This window comes from Rhinolophus sinicus, chromosome 3 (genome assembly GCF_057876585.1).
Source record: "Rhinolophus sinicus isolate RSI-liver-muscle chromosome 3, RSI-T2T, whole genome shotgun sequence".
Classification (NCBI taxonomy): Eukaryota; Metazoa; Chordata; class Mammalia; order Chiroptera; family Rhinolophidae; genus Rhinolophus; species Rhinolophus sinicus.
Window position 1 is genome coordinate 201,699,295 of NC_142503.1, and position 20,702 is coordinate 201,719,996.

General features: G+C 64.4%; 3 protein-coding genes across 8 annotated transcripts; all 3 read left to right on the forward strand.

The window, feature by feature from the left end:
* The first annotated feature begins 428 nt into the window (after window positions 1-428).
* On the forward strand, window positions 429-3,636 carry CRIP1 (cysteine rich protein 1). 2 transcript variants are annotated; one of them, XM_088797593.1, is made up of 7 exons: window positions 429-582; window positions 1,343-1,512; window positions 1,741-1,879; window positions 3,053-3,147; window positions 3,220-3,277; window positions 3,368-3,417; window positions 3,510-3,636. In XM_088797593.1, the coding sequence occupies exons 1-6, from the start codon at window positions 444-446 to the stop codon at window positions 3,409-3,411; spliced, it is 645 nt and encodes a 214-aa protein (XP_088653719.1). In that variant the 5' UTR covers window positions 429-443; the 3' UTR covers window positions 3,412-3,417; window positions 3,510-3,636. The 2 variants fall into 2 exon arrangements, with proteins under 2 accessions (XP_088653719.1, XP_019602722.1); XM_019747163.3 differs by lacking the exons at window positions 429-582; window positions 1,343-1,512 and adding an exon at window positions 2,121-2,186 and having other exon boundaries at window positions 1,739-1,879.
* A 2,580-nt stretch (window positions 3,637-6,216) lies between these two features.
* Window positions 6,217-12,945, forward strand: TEDC1 (tubulin epsilon and delta complex 1). 2 transcript variants are annotated; one of them, XM_019747277.3, is made up of 9 exons: window positions 6,217-6,457; window positions 6,555-6,633; window positions 6,986-7,188; window positions 7,542-7,697; window positions 8,760-8,858; window positions 10,600-10,740; window positions 11,175-11,261; window positions 11,676-11,843; window positions 12,339-12,945. In XM_019747277.3, exons 1-9 carry the CDS (start codon window positions 6,221-6,223, stop codon window positions 12,660-12,662), a joined length of 1,494 nt encoding a protein of 497 aa, XP_019602836.2. In that variant the 5' UTR covers window positions 6,217-6,220; the 3' UTR covers window positions 12,663-12,945. The 2 variants fall into 2 exon arrangements, with proteins under 2 accessions (XP_019602836.2, XP_019602838.3); XM_019747279.3 differs by lacking the exon at window positions 10,600-10,740 and having other exon boundaries at window positions 6,317-6,457.
* Window positions 12,339-20,053, forward strand: TMEM121 (transmembrane protein 121). Of its 4 annotated transcripts, none has more exons than XM_074326744.2 (2): window positions 12,339-12,473; window positions 18,600-20,053. In XM_074326744.2, the coding sequence occupies exon 2, from the start codon at window positions 18,755-18,757 to the stop codon at window positions 19,712-19,714; it is 960 nt and encodes a 319-aa protein (XP_074182845.2). In that variant the 5' UTR covers window positions 12,339-12,473; window positions 18,600-18,754; the 3' UTR covers window positions 19,715-20,053. The 4 variants fall into 4 exon arrangements, with proteins under 4 accessions (XP_074182845.2, XP_074182847.2, XP_074182846.2 ...); XM_074326746.2 differs by lacking the exon at window positions 12,339-12,473 and adding an exon at window positions 13,086-16,173; XM_074326745.2 differs by lacking the exon at window positions 12,339-12,473 and adding an exon at window positions 16,440-16,572.
* Window positions 20,054-20,702: the final 649 nt, after the last annotated feature.

Consider the following 20,702-nt stretch of genomic DNA (forward strand, 5'->3'; position numbering starts at 1 on the left):
CCCTCCTCTCCTCTCACTGCCTCTGCCTCTGCATTTCTCTCCCTGGCTGGTATTTGTACGTGCACCCTGTCCCCCTTCTTCCCCTGTCCTGCTCTCTTGGGATCATGGACCCAGGAGGTAAGAGAAGTTAGGACCCGCCCTCCTTCTCCTGGCCCCTGCATAGGGCCCAGGCCTGGGTGGGGGCAGTGGGGGCAGTTGGGCTGGTGGCCTTAGCTCCAGAAACCACAGTGAGGGCAGTGGCCTAACATGACCATGGGTGTCAAGGCTCCAGGGCAGGAGCAAGCCAATGTGGGTGGGTGGGAGGCTGGGGGTTCCACACCAGAGGGCAGTGGGCAGCCAGCCACTGAGGGGTCCCAGGCCCCTGGGCTTGCAGAGCCCCAGTGGGGACAGAACTGTAGCGTCAGAGAGGGGGTTCCCAGGGAGGAAGGAGTGCCTAGAAAGAGATGTGGGGAGGAGGAGTGGGATTGTGGGGTCTACTGTGGCACCCTTACCAACAGGAGACTCTGGATGTGACCTCTGGCACCCTTGAGCCTGGAGCTCCCACCCTTACCCCAATCTGGCCTCCTGGGGGGCAGACGGCAGGTAGGTGGGTGTTGAGATGAGGCATCCGTGGCTTCCTATGTCTCCCAGTGCTAGGCCACAGGGCCTGAGGGTGGGTAGGTGGGCTTCAGGGAGGGTGAGGTAGGGTCACTGCACTGGGTGCTGTGGGTGCTGAGTGTCTGTGTAGGGAGGCTGAGAGCTCCTAGGCCCTGTGGGAGGGTGTCCCCAGCATCCTCCATGGGGACAGGGCCTGGACAGGCCCAGAGATGATGTGTCTTTTGACATGGGTGTGTGAGGGAAGATTAGAACATTAGTAATTGTGGTGGCTGAAGGGAGGGGTCGTGGACTGGGGAGGAACAGCTGATGAGCTGGGGGCAGGAGGGAGAGAGGGCTGGGAGCTCAGGCCTTCAGGAAGCCAAGGCACTGGGTGTGGCGCCCCCAGTCCCCCCCTCCGCCAGAGGAGGGAGGTGAAGGGTCCACAGAGACAGACAGCCCCTTCCCCCAGAACAGGGAGGTGTCCTGGGTGACAGGGGGGAGGGTTAGGCCAGGCAGTGCCCTACAGGGAAGGGATTTTCCCATGGGGTTTCCCCCTCTCCTACCTGTACCCCTGAGCTGGCCAGTTGAAGGATGGCCTGGGACCCTGCAGTCCAGCGCCAGGCCCCTGGGCCCACCCCACTCCCGGCGGGAGGCACTGTCTCTGCCTGGCACTGGGAGGCACAGGCCAGCCACTATGGGGGCAGCGAACTTGGGCCGCACCCACCAGGCTATGCGCTTCCCCAGAGATAAGGACCCTCCCCCGCAGGCCGACCTCTAGAGACCTCCCGGGCGTGGCGCCCCACAATCCCCGCCAGAATCCTCGGCCCCCGCAGCCCTCGCTGTCCCCGCCGAGGGAGGGGGCCCACCGTCTGGATGCCCTTCTTCCGAATTCCCCGGGGACGTTCCCGCTGCGGTCTGAAGGACTTCCCAGGAGCGGTGGGAATGGGGGGCTCGCAGAAGCCCGGATGTCCCGTGGGGGTGGGGCTGGCCCGGTGTGGTGAAGGATGGAGGGGAGCTCTCGAGGGGGCTGCCAGGCTGAGCCTTCCCTGGCAGGTGTCCCAACGCTCTGTCCAGGAGAAGGCCGGGTCAAACCGTGTGGGAAGTTCTCGCCCGCTGTTTGCATCTATTTGCATTTTACATAAGCTGTCACCTACCCCGCTCCAGCGTATCTCCTGGGGGCGCGAACAGGTGCTAGGGGCAAGGGGTGCTCCTGGGGAACCCCCGGTGCAGATCCTGGACCCCGCGATTCCACAGCCCTTGGCGAGGGGCGGGGCTGGAGCCCCAGGAGCAGCCCCACCCTTCAGTGAGTCCCCACCAGCCCCTGCAGGGTGGTTGGGTAGGCCCAGGGCCTGCCCGGAGGCGGGGGTGGACTAGATGACCTTTCTCGGCCTCCAGTTCTGGAGCCGAGGTCCTAGGGTCCAAGTCCCGGAATTAGGGGGCGGAGCGCGAGGGGCGGGTCTCTGAGAGGCGGGGTCCCAGGGTCCCTGAAAGGCGCGCACCCGACGGGACCCACCCAGTCCAGTGCTCTGCTTGCTCCAAGTTAGCCTCCAGCACCGGACCCGGCGCCGCCATGCCCAAGTGCCCCAAATGCGACAAGGAGGTGTACTTCGGTGAGCGCATCCCAGGGCACCTCGGCCTACCCCCCGCCGAACCGCGGTGCACCCCGCCACCCACGCGGAAGCGCGGCCCTGGGGCGACCTGGCCGGGACTGTTTAGGGGCTGGAGGAGCCGGGGGACCCTGGGGAACGGCCCCGGGAGCAGACACCTCAGCCCTGCCCGCAGCCGCCTGGGTGTGCGGGTCGGGACTCTTGTATAGGGTGACCCTGTCTCCCGGACTCTGGGCCTCCCGATCTCTGTGTGTTCTCGACTCTCTCTCTCCCCGACTCTGTGTCTCCCCATCTTTGGGTCCCGCTTTCTTCCGCCTCCTCCTGGGCACGCCCTGGGCGGGGACCCCGCAGGGCAGGAAGGAACGCGGGACTCCGGCCGCCCCGGGTAGCGTTAAGTTAAAACTGACGCGGAAACCGGCGCCCGGGGCGCGATCCCAGGCACGCTCAGGTCCGGGGCTCCGCCTCCTTGCCCTGCGCCCGGGTACCCACCCAGGGAGGGGCAGGAAGAAGTGAGAAGTCCCCCAGCCCGGGCCACGGAGAAGGCGCCCTGCAGGCCCCACCCCGTGATCGGTGCAGAGGTCGGAGGGCTTAACCCGGCAGCCAGGCCCTCCTGACATTCCAATCCCCGCTCCCGCCTTAGCGCCTTAGCGTCTCCTCCTGTTTATTTGGCTGGGTTGGCCGGGGGCACCAGAGGTGCTGCTTAAGACCCTTGGGGGCACAAGGGCCATCTGAGACTTCTGGTGGGCCACCAGGTGTGGGTGGGCGAGGTCCTAGGCAGAGGTGGCTGGAGAAGGTGGGTATGTGAGTAGGTGGGTGTGCCCTGTGTCCGCAGAGCAGTGTCTCATGGGGGGCCTTATGTACCTCTACAGCTGAGAGGGTGACATCTCTGGGGAAGGACTGGCATCGGCCTTGCCTGAAGTGTGAGAAGTGTGGAAAGACGCTGACCTCAGGGGGCCATGCCGAGGTAGGTGGGGCCTGGGGGGCCGCAGGGGAAGGGGTGCTGGGGGACAGCCCCTCATGACCTCTCTCTCTGCAGCATGAAGGCAAGCCCTACTGCAACCATCCCTGCTATGCCGCCATGTTCGGGCCCAAAGGTATGCTCCCCACGGCCCACCCAGCCCCCCACGGCCCATGCAGCCTGCCACGGCTAGCTGCTCCTGAACTGCCCACTATTTTTTCTGCAGGCTTTGGGCGGGGTGGAGCTGAGAGCCACACTTTCAACAAGTAAACTCAGGTACACCTCCATCACCCCCAGCTGGCCCTCAGGATGGGCTCCCCTAGTCCTGAGTGAGGGCTGCACTCACCTTGGTCTCTGTCTCTGTGCAGGTTGTGGAGACCCCATCCCTGGCTGCCTGCTGGACCACTGCCCCTTTGGGCTGATGCCCGGCCTTAACCCCAGGCACCTGGGGCTCCCCTGAGGACCCCATGCCCTCAATAAACGCAACACTGGGGACTTGCCTGTGTGTGCCTTTTGCTGGGGAATGGTCCAGGGGAGCTGCAGGTGGGGGTCCCAATGCTAGACCCTGCCTGGAAATTGCCCTTTCTGCTGCAGCAGGATGCCCTGGGAGTGGGAGCTCTGCTGGGGGCCCATTGCAGGCTGCAGCCCCCTCTGCACAGCAAGTGGCCTGGACAGCCCCCAAGGTGCCCCGCCCCAGGGGGTGGGGGAAGGCCCAGAGCTGGAACAACAGGCTACCAGATCAGGAGCGAATCAGCTGAGCTCATGCTAGTTCCGTTTTTTTTGAGCTGCGGGAGTTGTGGGGAGTCCTTGCCTGCCTCCCCACTTCCTGCTGCCCTGACCTTGTCCCCATCCGCACCCCATCCCACAAGACCGGGCCAGCTGTGCTTCTGCAAGGGCATCGATCTGGACATCACCGCCCCTCATTTGTCCCCACACTGTGTCCAGGGACTACCAAGTGGCTGGCGGCCCAAATGGCGCATTTGAGGACCGGCTGTGCAGTGATGGCTGGGGGCTTTCTGGACAGTCTATCTCAATTCAGGCAGCAGCTGCAGACTTGGCCACTCTCAGAGCCCTCCCATTTTCCCCACTGGCCGATCTACTCCACCCCTCCTAGGTCTCTGCTGACCTGAAGAGCCCAGAGGGGTCACTTCAGCTTGGCATAAAGTGACCTTCATGCCAGGTGGCCTTGGCCCTGTCCCAGGGCTTTGGTGGAGGTACTGTAGGCCTGAGCTGGATAGGCTGTGAGAGGGGATGAAGGGCAGTGTGTCTGTGGGGTGGTGGGGTAGAGGGAGGGAAACGGGACTCATGGGATTCTACCAGATGGGATGTGGGCAGGGAGGCACAGAGCAGAGCATGCTAAGGTAAGGCTGGGTTTTTCAGTGGACAGTGGTGGCGTAGGGGCCGGGGGACATCGAGTGGGCAGTCGATGCACAGGACACCTGTCCTGAGGCCTGGGGGAAGAGAAGAGTGGGTCAGCCAGGCCTCAGGTGGGGAGGAAAGCATTCTGGGAGGAAGGCCCAGCAGCAGGTGCAAAGGCCTGAGAGGGTTCCAGACCCAACATCAGGAACCACTCCTGTAAGCTAAGGGATGTGATCTTTATTCTGAAGGCTGCGGGGAGACTACCCAGAAAGGCCTCCGGCTGTCATGGATCTGGAAGGCAGGGCCAGACTGGGGCCTGTGCTAGTCCCAGCCTGAGCTGAAGGGGGACCCTGGAGGGGACTGATAGGAGGGCTGGGGGAGCAGGCAGCTATGTCCCTGTGCTGGTGGGGAGCAGGGTGTGGGCCAACGGGGCCGGCCACGAGAAATGGCTGTTCGGTGGGGGTACTGGGGCAGGGAACCCAGGAGCACCTGCGATGGAGGCCCAGGGAAGGTCGGTTGTGGGGGAGACAGGTAAGGGGCTCATTGTGCCTGAGAGGCGGGCAGGCGGGCAACCATGGGCGCTGCGAGGAAGATGGGGTTCCGGCATGACTGCACTGCTTGTGGGCTTGGCCACAGCCGGGGAGCGCTGGGGTTCTGAGGACAGAGTGCGTTCTCATTCCCTCTTCTCTCCCGCTTTTTTACAGCTTTGAGGTATAATTTACATACATAAAGTTCACCTGTGTACATGCAGTGACTAACCAGTTCACAGCCTTTGGCAGCGGCCACCATAATCCAATTCTAGACCACTCTTGTCACCCACAAAAGTCCCCTCGTGCCCATTTGCTGTCACTGCCCACTCTGGGACTCTTTCCAGGCCACCGCTACCTGCACATCTGCTTCTCTGGGTCTCCAACAGATGCAGACACAGACAAGCTTCTCCCCTCTCTGAGCTGCAGCCATGCATGAGCACGTGTCAGTGAGGTGGCTGCCACTGACTACTGATCACTACTTCAACGGATGGCCTTACTGCACAGCTGGCAGCCTTTGGATTGTTTCGTTTGGGGTTATTACGAGCAAAGCTGCTATGCACTTCCGTGTATGTGAATACAGTTCTCATAGGTTCTGGAACTGGCATTTTTGGTTTAGGGTAAACTTATGTTTAACTCTGAAAGAACCGCCAAGTTCTTTCCAAATGTTCCTTCAAAGACCGCCTCTTCAGTGGCGGGAAGGAGAGGCTGAGGGTGCAGGACAGAGGGAGGCTGGGGAGGGTTGGCCGCGCAGAAGATGGACGGGAGGAATCGGGGCCGGGGGTTCTGCAGATGGAGGTTTAGATGGGGAAAGTCACCGGCCTTCCGGGAGGAGCCCTCCGCCCGCGAGCGGCGGGGTTGAGCTGGGCGGGGTGAGGGTGTGCCCCTGCAGTGGTCCCCGCGGGCCCGGCCAGGTGCGCGCTGCGGGGTCCGGGCGCCCCCTGGCGGTCGGGCGGGAGAGGGCTTGGCCAAATATTGCCATTTGGTGCACGGAGGTGAGACGCTGATTGGTGGAGTCTGAATTAGGCGGTGTCCCGTGTCGCCGCGATTGGGCCGCAGAGCCGTCAACGCCGATTGGTCTTCGCTAGACCGGAAGTGCCTCAGCAACGGACAGAACAGACAGCACTCAAATGCCGAGGGCATCGCCCATTGGGCGGGAGTCAGAGGCGTGTCCTGGACCGCGCGGGGATTGGATGCAGGCACAGCAGAGTCGGTACCGGCGCGGTGATTGGACACTGGGACCCGCTGGCGGTGGCGCGCGATCCTGGGAGGAGGACGGTGCCAACTGCATGGGGCGGCGGCGGCGCCGGGTGGACCGGGCGGACGCGGGCGGGGCCCTGCCCGAGGCCATTGCCGCGCTAAGTCGGACGCTGCCCGCTGGGCCCAGCCCTGAGATCTTCCGCCGCGCCAAGTTCGACCTTCCGGAGGCGGTGAGGCCCGCGAGGCAGGCGACCAGGCCCAGTGGGGCCCCGGACGGACGCAGGGAGGCGGCCGGCCCTGCTGATCGCCACCCTTTGATCCCCGCAGGCCCCCGCACTCTGGCGGCTGCTTTTCTGCTTGCTCTCGCAGCTGCGGACAAACGGCGCCTCAGTCTCGCTTGTCCCGGGTAAGCCCCACCCCCCTCTAAGCCCCACCTCTGGTGGGCTGTCCACTACGTCACTGGCTCCGCCCACTCCGGCCAACCCCCTTCCCTGTTAGCCCCGCCTCCCCGGTAAAATCCTCTCCGCGCTCTCCATGCGAGGCCCCGCCCCATCAGCTCGCTTCCTCCAGTAAGTTCTCGTAGGCTCTGGTCCCTCCCACCTCATAAGCCCCGCCTCCAGTTAGCCCTGCCTCCTCATTCTGGTTAAATCGCAACGCCCCTCGGCCTCTGCTTGGGAGTTGTGCCCGGTTTCCTTAGGGGCCTGGGTGGTGTCACCTCCAATGGTCGGTCCCCTGAGCTGACAGTCTCCTATCCCCAGAGGCCCAAGCCCGCTGGGTGAAATCTGCGCTGCGTTCCCAGGGCTACCCCCGTCGGGGGCTGGCTCAGCTCCCAGAGGACGGCTCCCGGGGCAGCCGCGAACTGCTCCTGGCCCTCTCCTGGCTCCTGGCCCGCGGGCCCCTGCTCGAGCTGCTACTGGCCCAGACCCACGTGCGGCTGGGCGATGAGATGCTTGTGTGTGAGGTGGGTGTGGGGTGAGGTTGAGGGGTCCTAGCCCTGGCCGGAACCTTGGGCGCCACCTGCCAGACCCTTGAGGATAGGCCAGTGGGGGTCAGTGTTGCCATCCTGGCTGCCCCGGTGAGGACTTGGAGGCTGGCCTCTCTGTCCTGGCCTCCTAGGCCCGCATCTCCCCCCCCCCCCCCCCGCCCCTCCTTCATGGCAGGGTGGGGTGTGTGCCCACAGGCTGTGGCCCCGCCTCTTCCCCTGGTACCTCCAAGACCCAACGGTTCTCACTCCCAGGGGCCTCCTTTCTCATTCCCCTTCTGGGGTCTCCACTGCAGTGTGGGAGCAGGGCCTGACTCTTGCCCCCTCTCCAGTGTAAGGCCCTGGCCGGCCCCAGCCTGCCTGCTGCACGTGTGGAAGCAGATGGCTGTGTAGACGTCCGCTACCTACAGTGGCTGATGGGAAAGCTGCGGTTCCGGTGGAGAAAGCTGATGGCCAGTCAGCAGGAGCAGTGCTCCCTCCTGGGCAAGGTACTGCCACCTGAGCATTGCCCACCCAGGGGCACTTACCTTCCATGCTCCAGGCGGTCAGGCTGCCTCTCCCTGCCTGTGGCCTGTCCAGTGAGACCCTGAACAGGCTGGAAGTAGGCCTGCCAGGCCCACTTCCAGGCTGGCTGGGCACTGCCCTGGAGTGGCACAGCGCCTGAGCCCAGGGCTCCAGGTGGTCCAGGAGGGGGCCTAGGGCAGCTGAAGCTGGGCATCACTGGGGCAAGCAGCCTGCAGGTTTGGCCATCCTGTCCCTAGAAGCCACCAGAGGCCTCAGGCTCTGTGTCACTGAGCACTGAAACGGGCTGCAGGCCCTGGGGGAGCTGCTGCAGCCTGGGCCTCCCCTTTTCCCCCTGCATTCTGGTTGTGGGCTGGTAGGGCTCAGCTGGGGGCACAGGTGTCCCCCACAGGCCCAGTGCAAGGTTTGGGCTGAGGGGACTGCAGGCTCCCTCCAGTGCAGGGCTCCTTGGTGCTGGGACCCCTCCAGCCCCAGCCGAGGGTCTCATGCTCAGCTGGTGTTTACCAGGACCCCTCACTCCCTTTTACCTGGCCTTGGCTCCAGCCACTCCTGCTTGGGACACGGTCACCTATTAACCTCCATGCCGCCTTTAGGCCTCACCTGGCTGGGGAGCCCTCACTGCTCCCCAGGCCCAGACAAATCACTCTGTGTCTTACCATCAGCCCCACTGGACCGCTGAGCCTGTCCACAGGCTGTTTCACCCACCACATGGGCCTGGCACTCGACGAACTGAGGGGGGAAGGAAGCAGGGGTGCCCCCTCCACCCCCACCCTCCACTGTGAGCCCGGGAGCTTGGTAGGATGGGGAAGCTGTGGGGAGATGCCCAGTGCCCCTCCCTCTGCAGGGGCCACCTGGCAGGCCCTGGGCTGGCCGCCTGCGGTGCTGAGGACATCTGCCCTGGACTGCCTCGGCAAGGTGTGGCCCTCAGCCCCGTTTCTACATCTGAGAGCGGGGCTCCAGGGCCTCTGTCCTGCGCTGGGGGAGACACCCACCCTTGCTCAGCCTGGGCTCTGTGCTGCCCGTTTCAGATCCACTCATATACTCGCGGTTGCCACAGTGACCACAGACTTGGCCACCTGTCTGTCACCGAAACAGAGCTGCTCAGGGACCCAGAGGCCGGCCGGCAGGTGAGGGCAGGACCCAGGGTGGGAAGGACCTGGGTGGGGAACCCAGGCTTTGAGCTGTGTCTATCACGCTCACCACCTTGCTGGTGTCTGGGACGGGCATGTTAGGCCCGTCCCGGTCTCCTAGATTATCCAGTGCTGTGGGAATGCAGACTGGCTGCTGTCCGGCATGGGCAGGGCCCGAGGGCACCGATGTCGGGGCGGGGCTGGCAGCCAGTGAGCAGGGTGCTGGAATGAAGGAAGACCATTGCAACCTCCAAGGGGACAGTGTTGGCGTCTCGAGCTTGTGCAGGTGTCAGCTGGTGATGTGGGGTGCCTGCCCAGCACGCCCCACACTCTGGCCAGGGGTCCTGGGACACGCCCAGGACTGGCCGTCCCTTGAAGGCTGGGCTCTGGCCTGTCCAGCATGCTAGGCTGGCACCACTCAGCCCCCTGGGTGCTTGGCCAGGCAGGAGGGCTCAGGCCGGGGCTGATGTGGTCCCTGCAGGTCCGGAGCTGTTGTGTTCGTGTGGGGGTCTGCATCCCGTTGTAGGGTCCGTGTGCCCAAGTGGGGACGCCTGCCTGGCCCTTGGTGTCTGTTGGGCCTGTGTCCCTGGCCGACACCTGGCTGGGTCCCACTCAGGCAGGGCTGCGCGGGGCCCTGGAGGTGCTGAGGTAGCATCTGGGTGTCCTGAGGTGCCCTTCGCTCTGTCTCCTTTTAAGGGTGACTTAGTGAGGCCCTGGCATGTTGCCCCTGGTCCCCCTGGGTTGGAGCAGAGCTGAGGCTGCGCTGGCTCCAGCCTGGTGCTGCCTGGGATCCTGGCCTCTGGGGTGGGGGTGGGGCTCCCCTGCCTCCTGGAGGCTGCACCTGTTGGTGCCGGAGGACTGCAGACAGTGTGGCCAGGTGGGCAGAGGCCACAGTTGGCTTCCTCGCACAGTTTCTGGAGGGGGAGCTGGCAGCAGCCTGGACTGGCCTATCTGAAGGGCCTGTATTCCTGGGACAAGTCTCAGAGGCTTCTGGAATGATCTGTGGTTGTGGAGTGCTGTGGAGTGGCTGGGCTGCAGCCTTTTCCTTGCATCCCTGTGCCCCCTCCCTGCCCCAGCCCTAGGGGTGTGAAGGGGACTTGTTTCCACCCCCTCTGATGTGCCTGTTCCTCTTTCCTATGGCCTGGGAGGTGTGGGGGGGTCACTCTGTGGGACTGTTCTTGGAAATGGCATTAACTTTTCAGTGGCCAATGCCCTGCAGGTGTGTGTGTACACGTGCGGGCACCTGCGCTCTGAGTGTGCGGGCACTCTCCCCAGGTCTGAGCCCTCCCAGGCTCTGTGCTCGCCAGGCTGTGGGCTGGTTCAGGCCTCCCTCCAGTCTGCACCAGCGATGGGCTTGCTGGGCCTTTGGCCTGGCATTCAAGGCCGCCCCCATCTGGCCCCTGGAGTCCCAGGTTCCAGCCGCAGCAAGCAGGCCCCTGGTTTCCTGGCCAGCACTCTGGGTTTTCTATGTTGCCAGAGGCAGGAACGGGTTTAGGGGGCAGAGCAGGGGCCCCTCCCTGTCTAGGGGAGACCCAGGGTCATTGATGTGGTAGCCCAGAGTGGTGGCCTGGCAGAGCTCCTGTCTGGCTGCCACACTCTGGACATTTGTGCCTGCCTGGAACATGCTCCCGGGTTCCCAAATGGCCTAGTACCTCTGTCTTCTAGAGGAGCCACAGCAGGTGCCCGGCCTGGGGCTTCTCAATGGGGATAGGGGCTAAACAGTCCCTCCCCATCTCAGGTGGGCCCTCAGGTGGACAGTGCCACCTGCCTCGGCTGCTCCTGGGCGGGGCCCTTAGCCCAGCTTCCCGAGGCTGATGCAGGGGCCAGAGGGGTGGAGTGCACGGCGGTCCCTCAGCCAGCCCCGGCCGCCTGGGTGCAGGTCTGTGGGCACGAGCTGTGCATGCCGGGCAGGGCTATGGTGGGGCCTCTTCCCTGTCACTTCCCAGCTGCATGCCATGAGGCTTGTTCTGCCTTTGGGGTTGCAGGTTACAGGGGAGGGGTTTCCCTCCCCCAGAGGTGGCAGGCTCGCGGTCTGCCTCCTCATTTGCTAGCAGCCTCCAGGGTGCAGCCCCCAGTCAGCGAGGGATGTGGATGGAGGTCGCAAGTCAGGCGGCACCTGCACTCAGCCTGACCCTGAGGGGTTAGCAGTGGGGGCCGGTGTAGGGGGTCCCCGGGCTGCTCATGCCTGGTGGTGCGTGGAGGTGGGGCTGCCGTGTGCTGCAGGGAGGGGTGGGTGCGATGGGTGGGGTCTCAACACTGGTGGCCCAGTGCAAACGGGCTTCTGACAGGCCTGGTTTATGGTTTGCGTTGCAGCTGCTGCGGAGGCTGCAGAGTGAGAATGCCCGGCTGGAGGCTGCCCTGGAGTGGCGGTGCAGGGAGCTGGTCTTCTGGCAATGGATGGTCAGGAAGCTGGGATGACCCCCTTCCCTGGCCTTGACCATAGCGGCCCTGGGGTGGGGTGGGGCATCTTCCCTCTTCCCAGAGAACAGGAAGAGGAGACTCGGGGCCACACACCATCCCGGCCTGCAGCCAGCTTTGCACTCAGGCCTGCAGCTCTGAGTCTGGGGCTCCTTCCACATGTCCATGGGCCCCACCCTGCCCAGCTTCTGGGGAGCCCTGACTTCTTAGGGGTCTGCAGCCTTCCAGAAGACTGGCTTTTGTGCCTCCCTGGCCCCCAGGCCTGCCTGGGTGATGGTAGCCATGCAGCTTGCTGTGTGCCCTGGGGTGGGCATGCCTCCTATGCCTCCGTCCCGCAGGCTGGGGAGTTGACGCCTGTGCTGCCGCCCACCCTCACTGGGGCCTCTCTCTCTGCAGGACACTGTCTTGGGTGCCTGCCCCCCCGAATCCTCGTGGCCCACATTTCTGCCCAGGATCCCAGAGCGCGGGGCTGATGAGCTGGAGCTGGTGGCCGGGGAGCTGCAGGCCTTGCAGGAGGAGCTGCAGGCAGCTGCAGAGGCCCGGCGGGCGGCCTGGGCGTCCAGGGTGAGGGCTCGGGAGCTGCTGGTGTGACGTGGTGCCTCCTCAGGGCCTCCTGTGGAGTTGACATGGGTTTAGCATAAATGTGGTCAGCGTACGGTGAGGGCCCCCCAGCTGCCTGACGCCCTTGTTGGGGTCTGTTGGCTCGCCCCAGGCATTCTTGTGTGGTCCCTGCCAGCTCCCATCCACGTGGCCTGTTTGACCTGCTGGTGGGCACATGGTCCCCCACCCCACCTGAGGGCAGGGAAGCCTGAGCACATGGGTTCATGGCTGCAGACAGTAGGCATGTTCTGCTTTCCTTTTCTGAAGCATCGTAAAACGGGCATGGTTTTTCCCCTTCACGTCTTCAGGACCCCGGAAGAGCAAGGGCGTCTCCAAGGGCCTGCAGCCTTTGTGCTATTTGGCTGCTGTTCAGGCCCCTCCCCGCTCTGGTAGTGACAGGTGACATCTGCAGTGGGTCCTCACGAGCAGGACGTGGAGTCACTGACTTGCCCCTTGCAGGTTGGAGGCCTGGGGCCGGAGTGGAGTGCCGCACAGCGGGCCGCACAGGAGGCTGTGGGACAGGAACTGGCGGCTTTGCGGCAGGCCTGGGAGCGAGGCGGAGGCCGGGCCCAGCCCCACGGACCCCACCGGCTGGTGAGGAGTGAAGCCGGGGTGCTGGGGGGCCCGGGCCTGCAGGCTGCTGAGGTGATTGGGGTGCTGAGGAGTCGGGAGGCCTGCTTGGAGGTGACACTGCACCGGCTCCAGGGACAGTGTCGGCAGGAGCTGGCCAGGCTGGCGGAAGCCCTGCCGAGTGTCATCTGGATCCTGCCGCCTGGACGCTGAGGGACGAGGACGTATCCTCCTGGAGTGGGGCACCTCGCTGGGCCTCAGGGGGGCTGATTCCAGGGCTGGGTGGCTGCAGGTCCATTCGAAGCAGCAGGCGTGGGGCTGTCCCTGCTTTGGACAGAGCTCAGCCCCTTTGCCAACAGTAGTGGGGACGGCATGGGCAGCCCCCTCTGAGGAGGTCATGACATGTCCAGTGGGGGGCTGTGGGCATTCAGGGTCTAGAGAGGTCTCAGAAATAAATTGTGCAGGCCTCCTTGCAGGGGCCAGGCTGCTGGCTGTCCCTCTGCCACCCTTTCACTTCTCTTTCAGGGGATGGGAGTGGGAAGGGGACCCTGGGCAGTGGGGGCCAACGCTGCGCTGGGCCAGGGGTGCCTGGGTGTTGGAGGAACCGACATGGCCTGTAGCACAGGGTGGGTGTAGGCCCTGGGGTGGGGGTGGGGAGACGCCACTGACGCACCCCATGCCCCTCACCCTGGTTCCCATCTTGCCACCTGGGCCTGGTGTGTGTGTGAGCGCTGGATGGGAACCTGGGGGGTAGGGGCTCTGGTCCTTTCCTGGGGGTGGTGCCCTGGGGGTGAGGGGGAGGCCACTGTGGACAGAAGGGACTTTGTCCCTGACGCTGCTCTGCTCATAGGGCTTGGCCCTGACAAAGAGCCATCTGTGTCCGGGAACATGCCCCCAGCTGCTGGGACAGCCCCACCCCCACCCCAGGAGGCACAGCCTCAGCCCTGCCTCTCTCACCAGGCTCCCCTCTTCCCAAGGCAGTGGAACCCCGACTCAGACTCCAGCCAGCTCAGGCCTGAGGCCACTCCCAGCCCCCCACCCCCACCTCCCGCCAATGTTCTTTTGGAGGCTTTTCCTCCTTGCCTGGGGTGTGCTGGATGGGCAGCTCTTGGCCAGTCCGTGGGCTGGGAAATGCCTGTGCCACCCTTGCAGCAGTAGTGGGAGCAGCGGCCAGACCAGGCAGTGGCCAGCAGGTCCTCCCTTTCAGAAGCATGTCCCTGACCCTGTCCTATGGGGCCAGCCCCCAGAGAGCCCCTGGGCCTGTGTCCATGCTTCCCGGCCTGGAGCCCCTCCCTCCAGTCCCCTCAGCACCACCTCCCTAGCTCTTCTGAAGGGCTTATCACTTCCTGCTGGCTTCAGCTGTGGCCCAGGGCACATAGGACCTGACCCTCTACCTGCAACCTGAATATGTGGTCATGCCTGGACTCCCTGCAGCCCAACCCCCACCCTTCCACCACTGTGCAACTGCCCAGTGGGGCCCTTTTCATTCTGGAAAACGCCCTGCCTTCTGTGGACTGCCATTGAGCCAGGGTGGCAGGTGGCCCTTGGGAATGTGACTTTAGAAATGCAAACTGTTACGGAGCTGTCACTTCATAAATTCACCTGCAGTCATTCCACTTCCTATCACCCCATGTGTCTGTGTGACCAGTTGCCGATTGTAAAGTTCATGAGGGAAAGCCTGTGGGAAGCCTGCAGTGACAGTGGGCTTGGCTCCCACTGTGCCTGTAACAAACTAGTGCATGTTGGGGCCGGAAGCAGCGGTCTGGTGGCCCTGAAGCCCAACCGGCTCCCCAGGCTGAAGTTAGGTGTCTGCAGGTCTTCAGTCCCCACACAAGCTGTCCTCTGACTCCCCTTTTCCCCCTCCACTTCCAGGGTCCCCTGTAGTCGCATTGCCCCCCAGTCCCAGGCAACCTCAGTGGCCTTCCGCATCTCTCCTGTGGTTTCCGTCTGTCTGTCTCTGCGTCAGTCTTGACAGTTCCCACTACCCTCTCCTCCAGTTCTCGGAGCTTCCTTTCAGCGGTGTCCATTCTGTTAACTTTTCTTTTGATCCTTAGTTCTGGTTATTGTTTTGAGGGCTTGAATTTCTGTTCTTTTTTTCCAGTCTGCTCTGTCACATTCATAGTTTCTAGTGGCCTGTCGTGGGCCACAGCAAACACTATTCAGGCTGCATCTGATGGTGTTTTTGCAGTCTGTCTGTTCCTGCTGGCTCATTCCTGGAGCCCAGTTCGAGGGGCACATTGTATTTGAAACATTATTCGGGGAATAAGTTGAGGTCTGCCAACAGAGACACTTTCCCTGGCACCTCCGAATGTGGCCTGAGTTGGAAACGTTTTCAAGTTAAAGTGAGGTCATTTGGGTGGGCCTTGCAGTATGACGTGTCATTAGGAGGGGAGTCACACAGGGAGGCCATGTGGTGTCAAAGTCAGGCAGGAGGGGTGCATCCACAGCCAAGCAAAAGTCAAGGCACACACACTCCTCTCTAGAGGTTCCGAGGGAGCACAAATGACCATACCACTCTGGGCCTGGCCACTGCCCTGAGGGTCAGGAGGGGTGGAGGGTGAGCTCTGCTGGCATCCGAGCAGAGAAGGCCCCAGGGTTTGCTGGACGGGAGGCCAGAACTGGGTGCTGGTGGGGTGTGTGGTGCTTAGAGCCCTGACACAAGCTCACAGGTTTTGACAAAGATTCCTTTTTTTGAGTTTGCTTTTGGGTGAGGGCAGAGGGACATGCTCCAGAAATGGTCCAGGTGGCCTGGGGGCAGCCCCTCCCAGAAAGTAGAGGGAGCAGGCTGCACAGGGCTGTGGTGTGAGCTCAGGGGACACTGCAGGTGTTCCTGGTCCCCTTCCAACCCAGCGTGCTCTCTGCCTCCTGGACCTGCCACGGTGGTCTGCCCAGGCAGGACCCGCATGCCCTGGCCTCCCCTCCTCCCTCCATGCTGCGGGAGGGACTTTTTGAGTAGGGCTTTTGTTCCCTGAGGCTTCCCCTGTGTGTGGGGAGGAGAGAACCACCCCTGTGGGATCTGGGGCCCCTCCCTGGGCACAGAGGCATCTTCTGGTTCTGGCTGCACTTCCTGGAGGGACAGCACGCCTGTGTGGGGGCTGGTATCCCCCAACCAGCTATCTTGAGGGTTCACTCCAATGAGCATCTGTGCCTCTCACGGATAGCTCCTATGGCCTGATGCACCGGCCCCCAGTACGAAGGGGAGTGGCAGATGGGTTACCTGTGTGGGCCCAGGCACCTGGTCAGGGCCTCTGTGTAAGGAGGCATGGATGCGTTAAGCTCCACCCCTTTGCATCAGTGGGCTCTGGGTGTCCCTTCACCTCTCTGACCCTCAGGCTCCTCCTCTGTCAGAGGGAGGTGGAAGCAACTCTAGAAAGCAGGGCAGAGAGGCAGTAGGTGCACTCCCCTCCTCCATCCTAGGGGTGGATGGGCTGGGATGTAGGTGGGGGGCTCTGTGAGGACAGGCTGGTGACTCTGGTCAGAGGAAAGAAACCTGACCCTCCAAACCCTAGTGTGCCCCCTGGATGGCTACCCACTGCCTGTGTCCTCCACACTCAGAAGACTCCTGGGAAGGCTGGAGAAATCCGGACCCAGGCCCCCACCACGCTTTTTGTTGGGTTCCCATCGAGGTCCGGGGTGCCACCTGCATCAGCTGGCATCAGCTCGGCCTCCACGTCCGGGTCAGCTCCGCCGGCAGGTTCAGGGTCCCGCAAGCCGCCTGTCGCGGGTGAGGGGGGTACTCTGGTGGGCGGGCTGGGTGGGGGCTGCAGCGGAATTTCAGGGCGCTAGCAGGACTGAAGCGCCCGCGGGGCGGTTCTCTGGCTGTGGGTGAGCAACGGTGACAGGAAGACTTCCTGGGCCTGCGCGTGGACCCTTGGGGTGTCCAGCTCCCCAGTGCCACCGGTGCCCGGCGACGCTGCTGCGCAGTGCTGTTGCCGTGGCAACACTCGTCGGACCCCCATCCCCGCGGGCGGTGGGGCGCGTGGGGCGCGGGGCGGGGCCTCGGGCAGGGGCGGGGCGGGGCGGGGGGCGCAGCGGAACTGACCGGCGGCAGAGCGGCGGAGGAGCGCGGCCTCGGCCCGGCGGAGGCTTGGCGGGCCCGCCGGGCGCAGCATCTGGCCGGCGGGTAGGCGCGGGCAGGGAGGGCGGCTGCCTCCGCGGAGCGGGGTGGGGGCCCGGTCTGGGCGATCCCACTGCCGGCCGAAGGGGCGGTGGGATGCGGGGTTGAGGCCTGGGCCGGGTGAGCCCGCGGTGGGGCTGAGGAGCGGAGACGCAGCCTGCTGGGAGCAGCCCAACCCATTCTCCGCCCTTGGTCCGGTGGGAGCTCACGGCCCTTCCCTCCTCTCTCGTGGGCTTCGTTGGGGGTGGTCTCGGGTGGGGGCTCGTGCGAGGGGTGGGCCGCGGGGCGCCCGAGGCTGCCAAGTCTGTGAGGTCCCGGCTGAGGGGCATGCAGGGGACAAGCGGCGGCACAGGACTACCAGGGCAGGAGGGCCTGGACCGGTCCCAGGGAGAAGCCGGGGCAGGGTGGGGGAGGGGTGATCAGGCCAGGCTCTGGCTTCGCGGGCAGGAGCCCGAGCTCCCTCAGTGCGTTCTGGTTGGGAGGGGGATCTGTCCCGACACTCTCAGCCCTCAGCCCGGGTTTGACGAGTGACTGAGGGACGACGTAGAGTGCATGCAGAGGAAGGGGGTGGCGGTGTGGCGGCTCTCTGGCTATTTGGTTTGACCAAGCTCGGGGAAGGAAATTCCCAGGCCGCCGCTGCTGCCATAGGAGGCCCAAGTGTGGGTGTGCGCGCGCGCGCGCGCACCCTTGATCAAGCATATCCACCCAGCGGGGCTGAGAACAGGGTGGGTGTGTGGGTGCGGAGCAGGAGCTTACGGAACTGTGGAGGGAGAGGCACAGGCCGATGACCCCAAGGCACCCTCTACTCAAGGTGTCTGCGCTCTCGAGTTATCCGGGGTCCTGTGTGTGGCTGCAGGGACCCCTGGGAGCAGGGTGCTGGGTCGGGGGCCCAGTTGGAAAAGGGCTTCCTTCCCTTGTCAGTGGAGACCGCGTTGTCATCAGGGGCAGGCCGAGCACTGGCTCCACAGTCACGGGTGACATTAAATTTTATGTCTTGGTCTAGACAGGGCAGTAAACAGAGCCGTGGGGACTGGGGTACTGTGGAGGGGAGAGGAGGGATGTAAGCCTGGCTGGAAGTGAGCCTGACTTCTGAGTGGGTGAGAGTGTGGGAGCCTCTAACGTCCCCAGGGTGTGAACTAGCCCAAGTGTGGGACCTGCGGCCTGGTGTGATTCCAACCAGCACAGCCACGACAACCGGTGCCAGGGGTGTGAGAGGTTCAGGGGTCTGCGGAGCCCAAAGGGGGTCCAGGTGTTCAAAGCGGAGGGCGAGCTTTGCTCGATTGCCATGAAGGTGTTGGGGAGGGAGCATAGGGGGCCCACTCCTTCAGTGAGCAGGGTAGCCGTGGGTGTGCTGACCAGGTGCAGGGAAGTGTACACTGCACACACAGCAGGCGATAAGGCAATGGGGATACATGGGGGGAGCAGGGTACAGTCCGCTTGCCGTTGGGGGTTGGACCCGAGGGGAGGCTGAGTCGGCTAAGGCGGGGGGTAGGGAGGCATGGAGAGGCTTATGGGATAGGATCCTCGGAACTTGGACGATTCTCAGTCCTGGATCAGAAAACCTGGGTCCCAGGATGGGGCCTGGGGCCTGCGCCCGCCTCCCGCACTCCCCAAGTGCGAGTGCGCAGAACTGGGGGCACAGGCCCGCCTCCCAGTCCAGCGCGGCGCTGGGGGAGAGAGGTCGCCCGAACCCCTACGGGAACGGCCTCGGACATGGGGCCCAGGCCACTAGCGCCGGAGACACGGCGGCGTGGGCCCAGCAAGGATGAACCACCGGTGTCTGGGGACGCGCGCGGCGGGGAGAAGCCACTTCCATTCCATTTCCTTCCGGACGGCGGCAGGAATGAGCATTCGGGTCTCAGGTGGGGCTGCAGCGCCCCCTGGAGGCCCTGCGGCCGGCTCCCGGTCCCCCCCCCCCCCCCCCCCGGCGCGCATAGGCGCGTGCGTGCCACACAGGTCTCGGGGGCATCGCGGGGGCCGGGTAGGAAGGCCATCCCTCAACCACAGCCTGACTCTGTCTCTAATCTCCCCAGGTTCCAAGCTCGCGGGCCAGGAGCGGTGGCGCCTTCGGGGCGGCTGAACAGGCCCTGCGGCGCCATGCCTGCGGGTTGAGCGCCGCGGCTGCCGGGCCTCGTCCCACCACGCGTGGGGGCCGCGCGCGCCCAAGCCGGGGTCCCGGCGGCCCACCATGGTGCTGCCGCCCCCGGACCGGCGCCACGTGTGCCTGACTACGCTGGTGATCATGGGCAGCATGGCGGTCATGGACGCATACCTGGTGGAGCAGAACCAGGGCCCGCGTAAGATCGGCGTGTGTATCATCGTGCTGGTGGGCGACGTGTGCTTCCTGCTGGTGCTGCGCTACGTGGCCGTGTGGGTGGGCGCCGAGGTGCGCACGGCCAAGCGCGGCTACGCCATGATCCTCTGGTTCCTTTACATCTTCGTGCTGGAGATCAAGCTCTACTTCATCTTCCAGAACTACAAGGCGGCGCGGAGGGGCGCGGCCGACCCGGTGGCTCGCAAGGCGCTGACGCTGCTGCTGTCCGTGTGTGTGCCCGGCCTCTTCCTGCTGCTCGTGGCGCTCGACCGCATGGAGTACGTGCGTACCTTCCGCAAGCGCGAGGACCTGCGCGGACGCCTCTTCTGGGTAGCGCTGGACCTGCTGGACCTGCTGGACATGCAGGCCAGCCTATGGGAGCCGCCGCGCACCGGGCTGCCGCTGTGGGCCGAGGGCCTCACCTTCTTCTACTGCTACATGCTGCTGTTGGTGCTGCCGTGCGTGGCGCTCAGCGAGGTCAGCATGCAGGGCGAGCACATCGCGCCGCAGAAGATGATGCTCTACCCAGTGCTCAGCCTCGCCACCGTCAACGTGGTGGCTGTGCTGGCGCGCGCCGCCAACATGGCGCTTTTCCGCGACAGCCGCGTCTCAGCCATCTTCGTTGGCAAGAACGTGGTGGCGCTCGCCACCAAGGCCTGCACCTTCCTGGAGTACCGCCGCCAGGTGCGCGACTTCCCACCGCCAGCGCTCGCGCTAGAGCTGCAGCCTCCGCCCCCGCAGCAGCGCAACTCTGTGCCGGCGTCCCAGCAGCTGCATGGCCCGCCCGGCCGCCCCCGCGGGCCCTCGCCCACGCGCGACGCCCTGGAAACATGACAGGGCCCTTGCGGCTCCAGGGACGCCCCTGGGGCGCAGACATTGGCCGGTGGGGCGCGCAGTTTGCATGGGATGGGGTGGGGGCGGCTCCTCACGGGCCAGGTGCAGCTTCTTCATCTCAGGGACCCCTCGGATCAGGCCGCCCCGCCTGTGGGTCGGTGTGTGCGCCTGGCCTGCAGTGCAAGGGCCCTCGGGGCCTGGGTGGGAAGGGAGGACGGTGGCGGAGTTCTGGTCTCTGGGGGCGGGGGGTGTCCCTTGGTGGTGGCCCCTGGCTCAGAGTTTGGGGTCAAGGAGGCCTCTGTCATTTTAAAGACTCGTGTTTACAGTTTCGTATCCAAAGGTTCACGTGCTACCTGTTTGCTGCGTCCTGGGGAGGGGCTGGGAGGAGAGGGTGTGAGTGAATAAAGTGCTGGGGCTGGGTCTCCTGGGAGGGACCATTGCATCTCTGTCCCAGAGACACCTTCCCTGCAATCTCATTGTCCCCACCTCCAGAGGTTCCATAACCCTGACTCCACCCTTCCTGTCCCTCACTGCAGGGTGTGCTGGCCCATGTCCCTCCACCACAGGCCCAGAAGTGTCCCCAAGCCCCTGGTTCTGCTCTGGTGCCCAAGGGCTCCCCTAGCTCATGACAGCCAGAAGCCCTCTGGGATCAGGTCCCAGCTTTGCTCTCAGGGGCCATTGCAGCCTTAGGCCAGGAGCATGGGAGCCTGGTTACACCTCACCTGGGCCTGGCTGTGGCCCAGACCCCATGGAACCCACAGCAACCCTGGCCCAGGCAGCGTGGCACCCTGGTGGGGCAGACAGGACACGACACTGAAGCGCATGTATAGGTCTCATGTGCACTTGTGATGTGACCTGGGGGTGGGTGTGGGAGGTGTCAATTGCATCTGGGGAGACCTTTGACATGGCTGGCTGAGGATGGTGGCTGGGTGATGTCTGCACGTCTGTCAGGTGGCACAGAGCATTGTGGAGCCCTGTGGCTCTAACA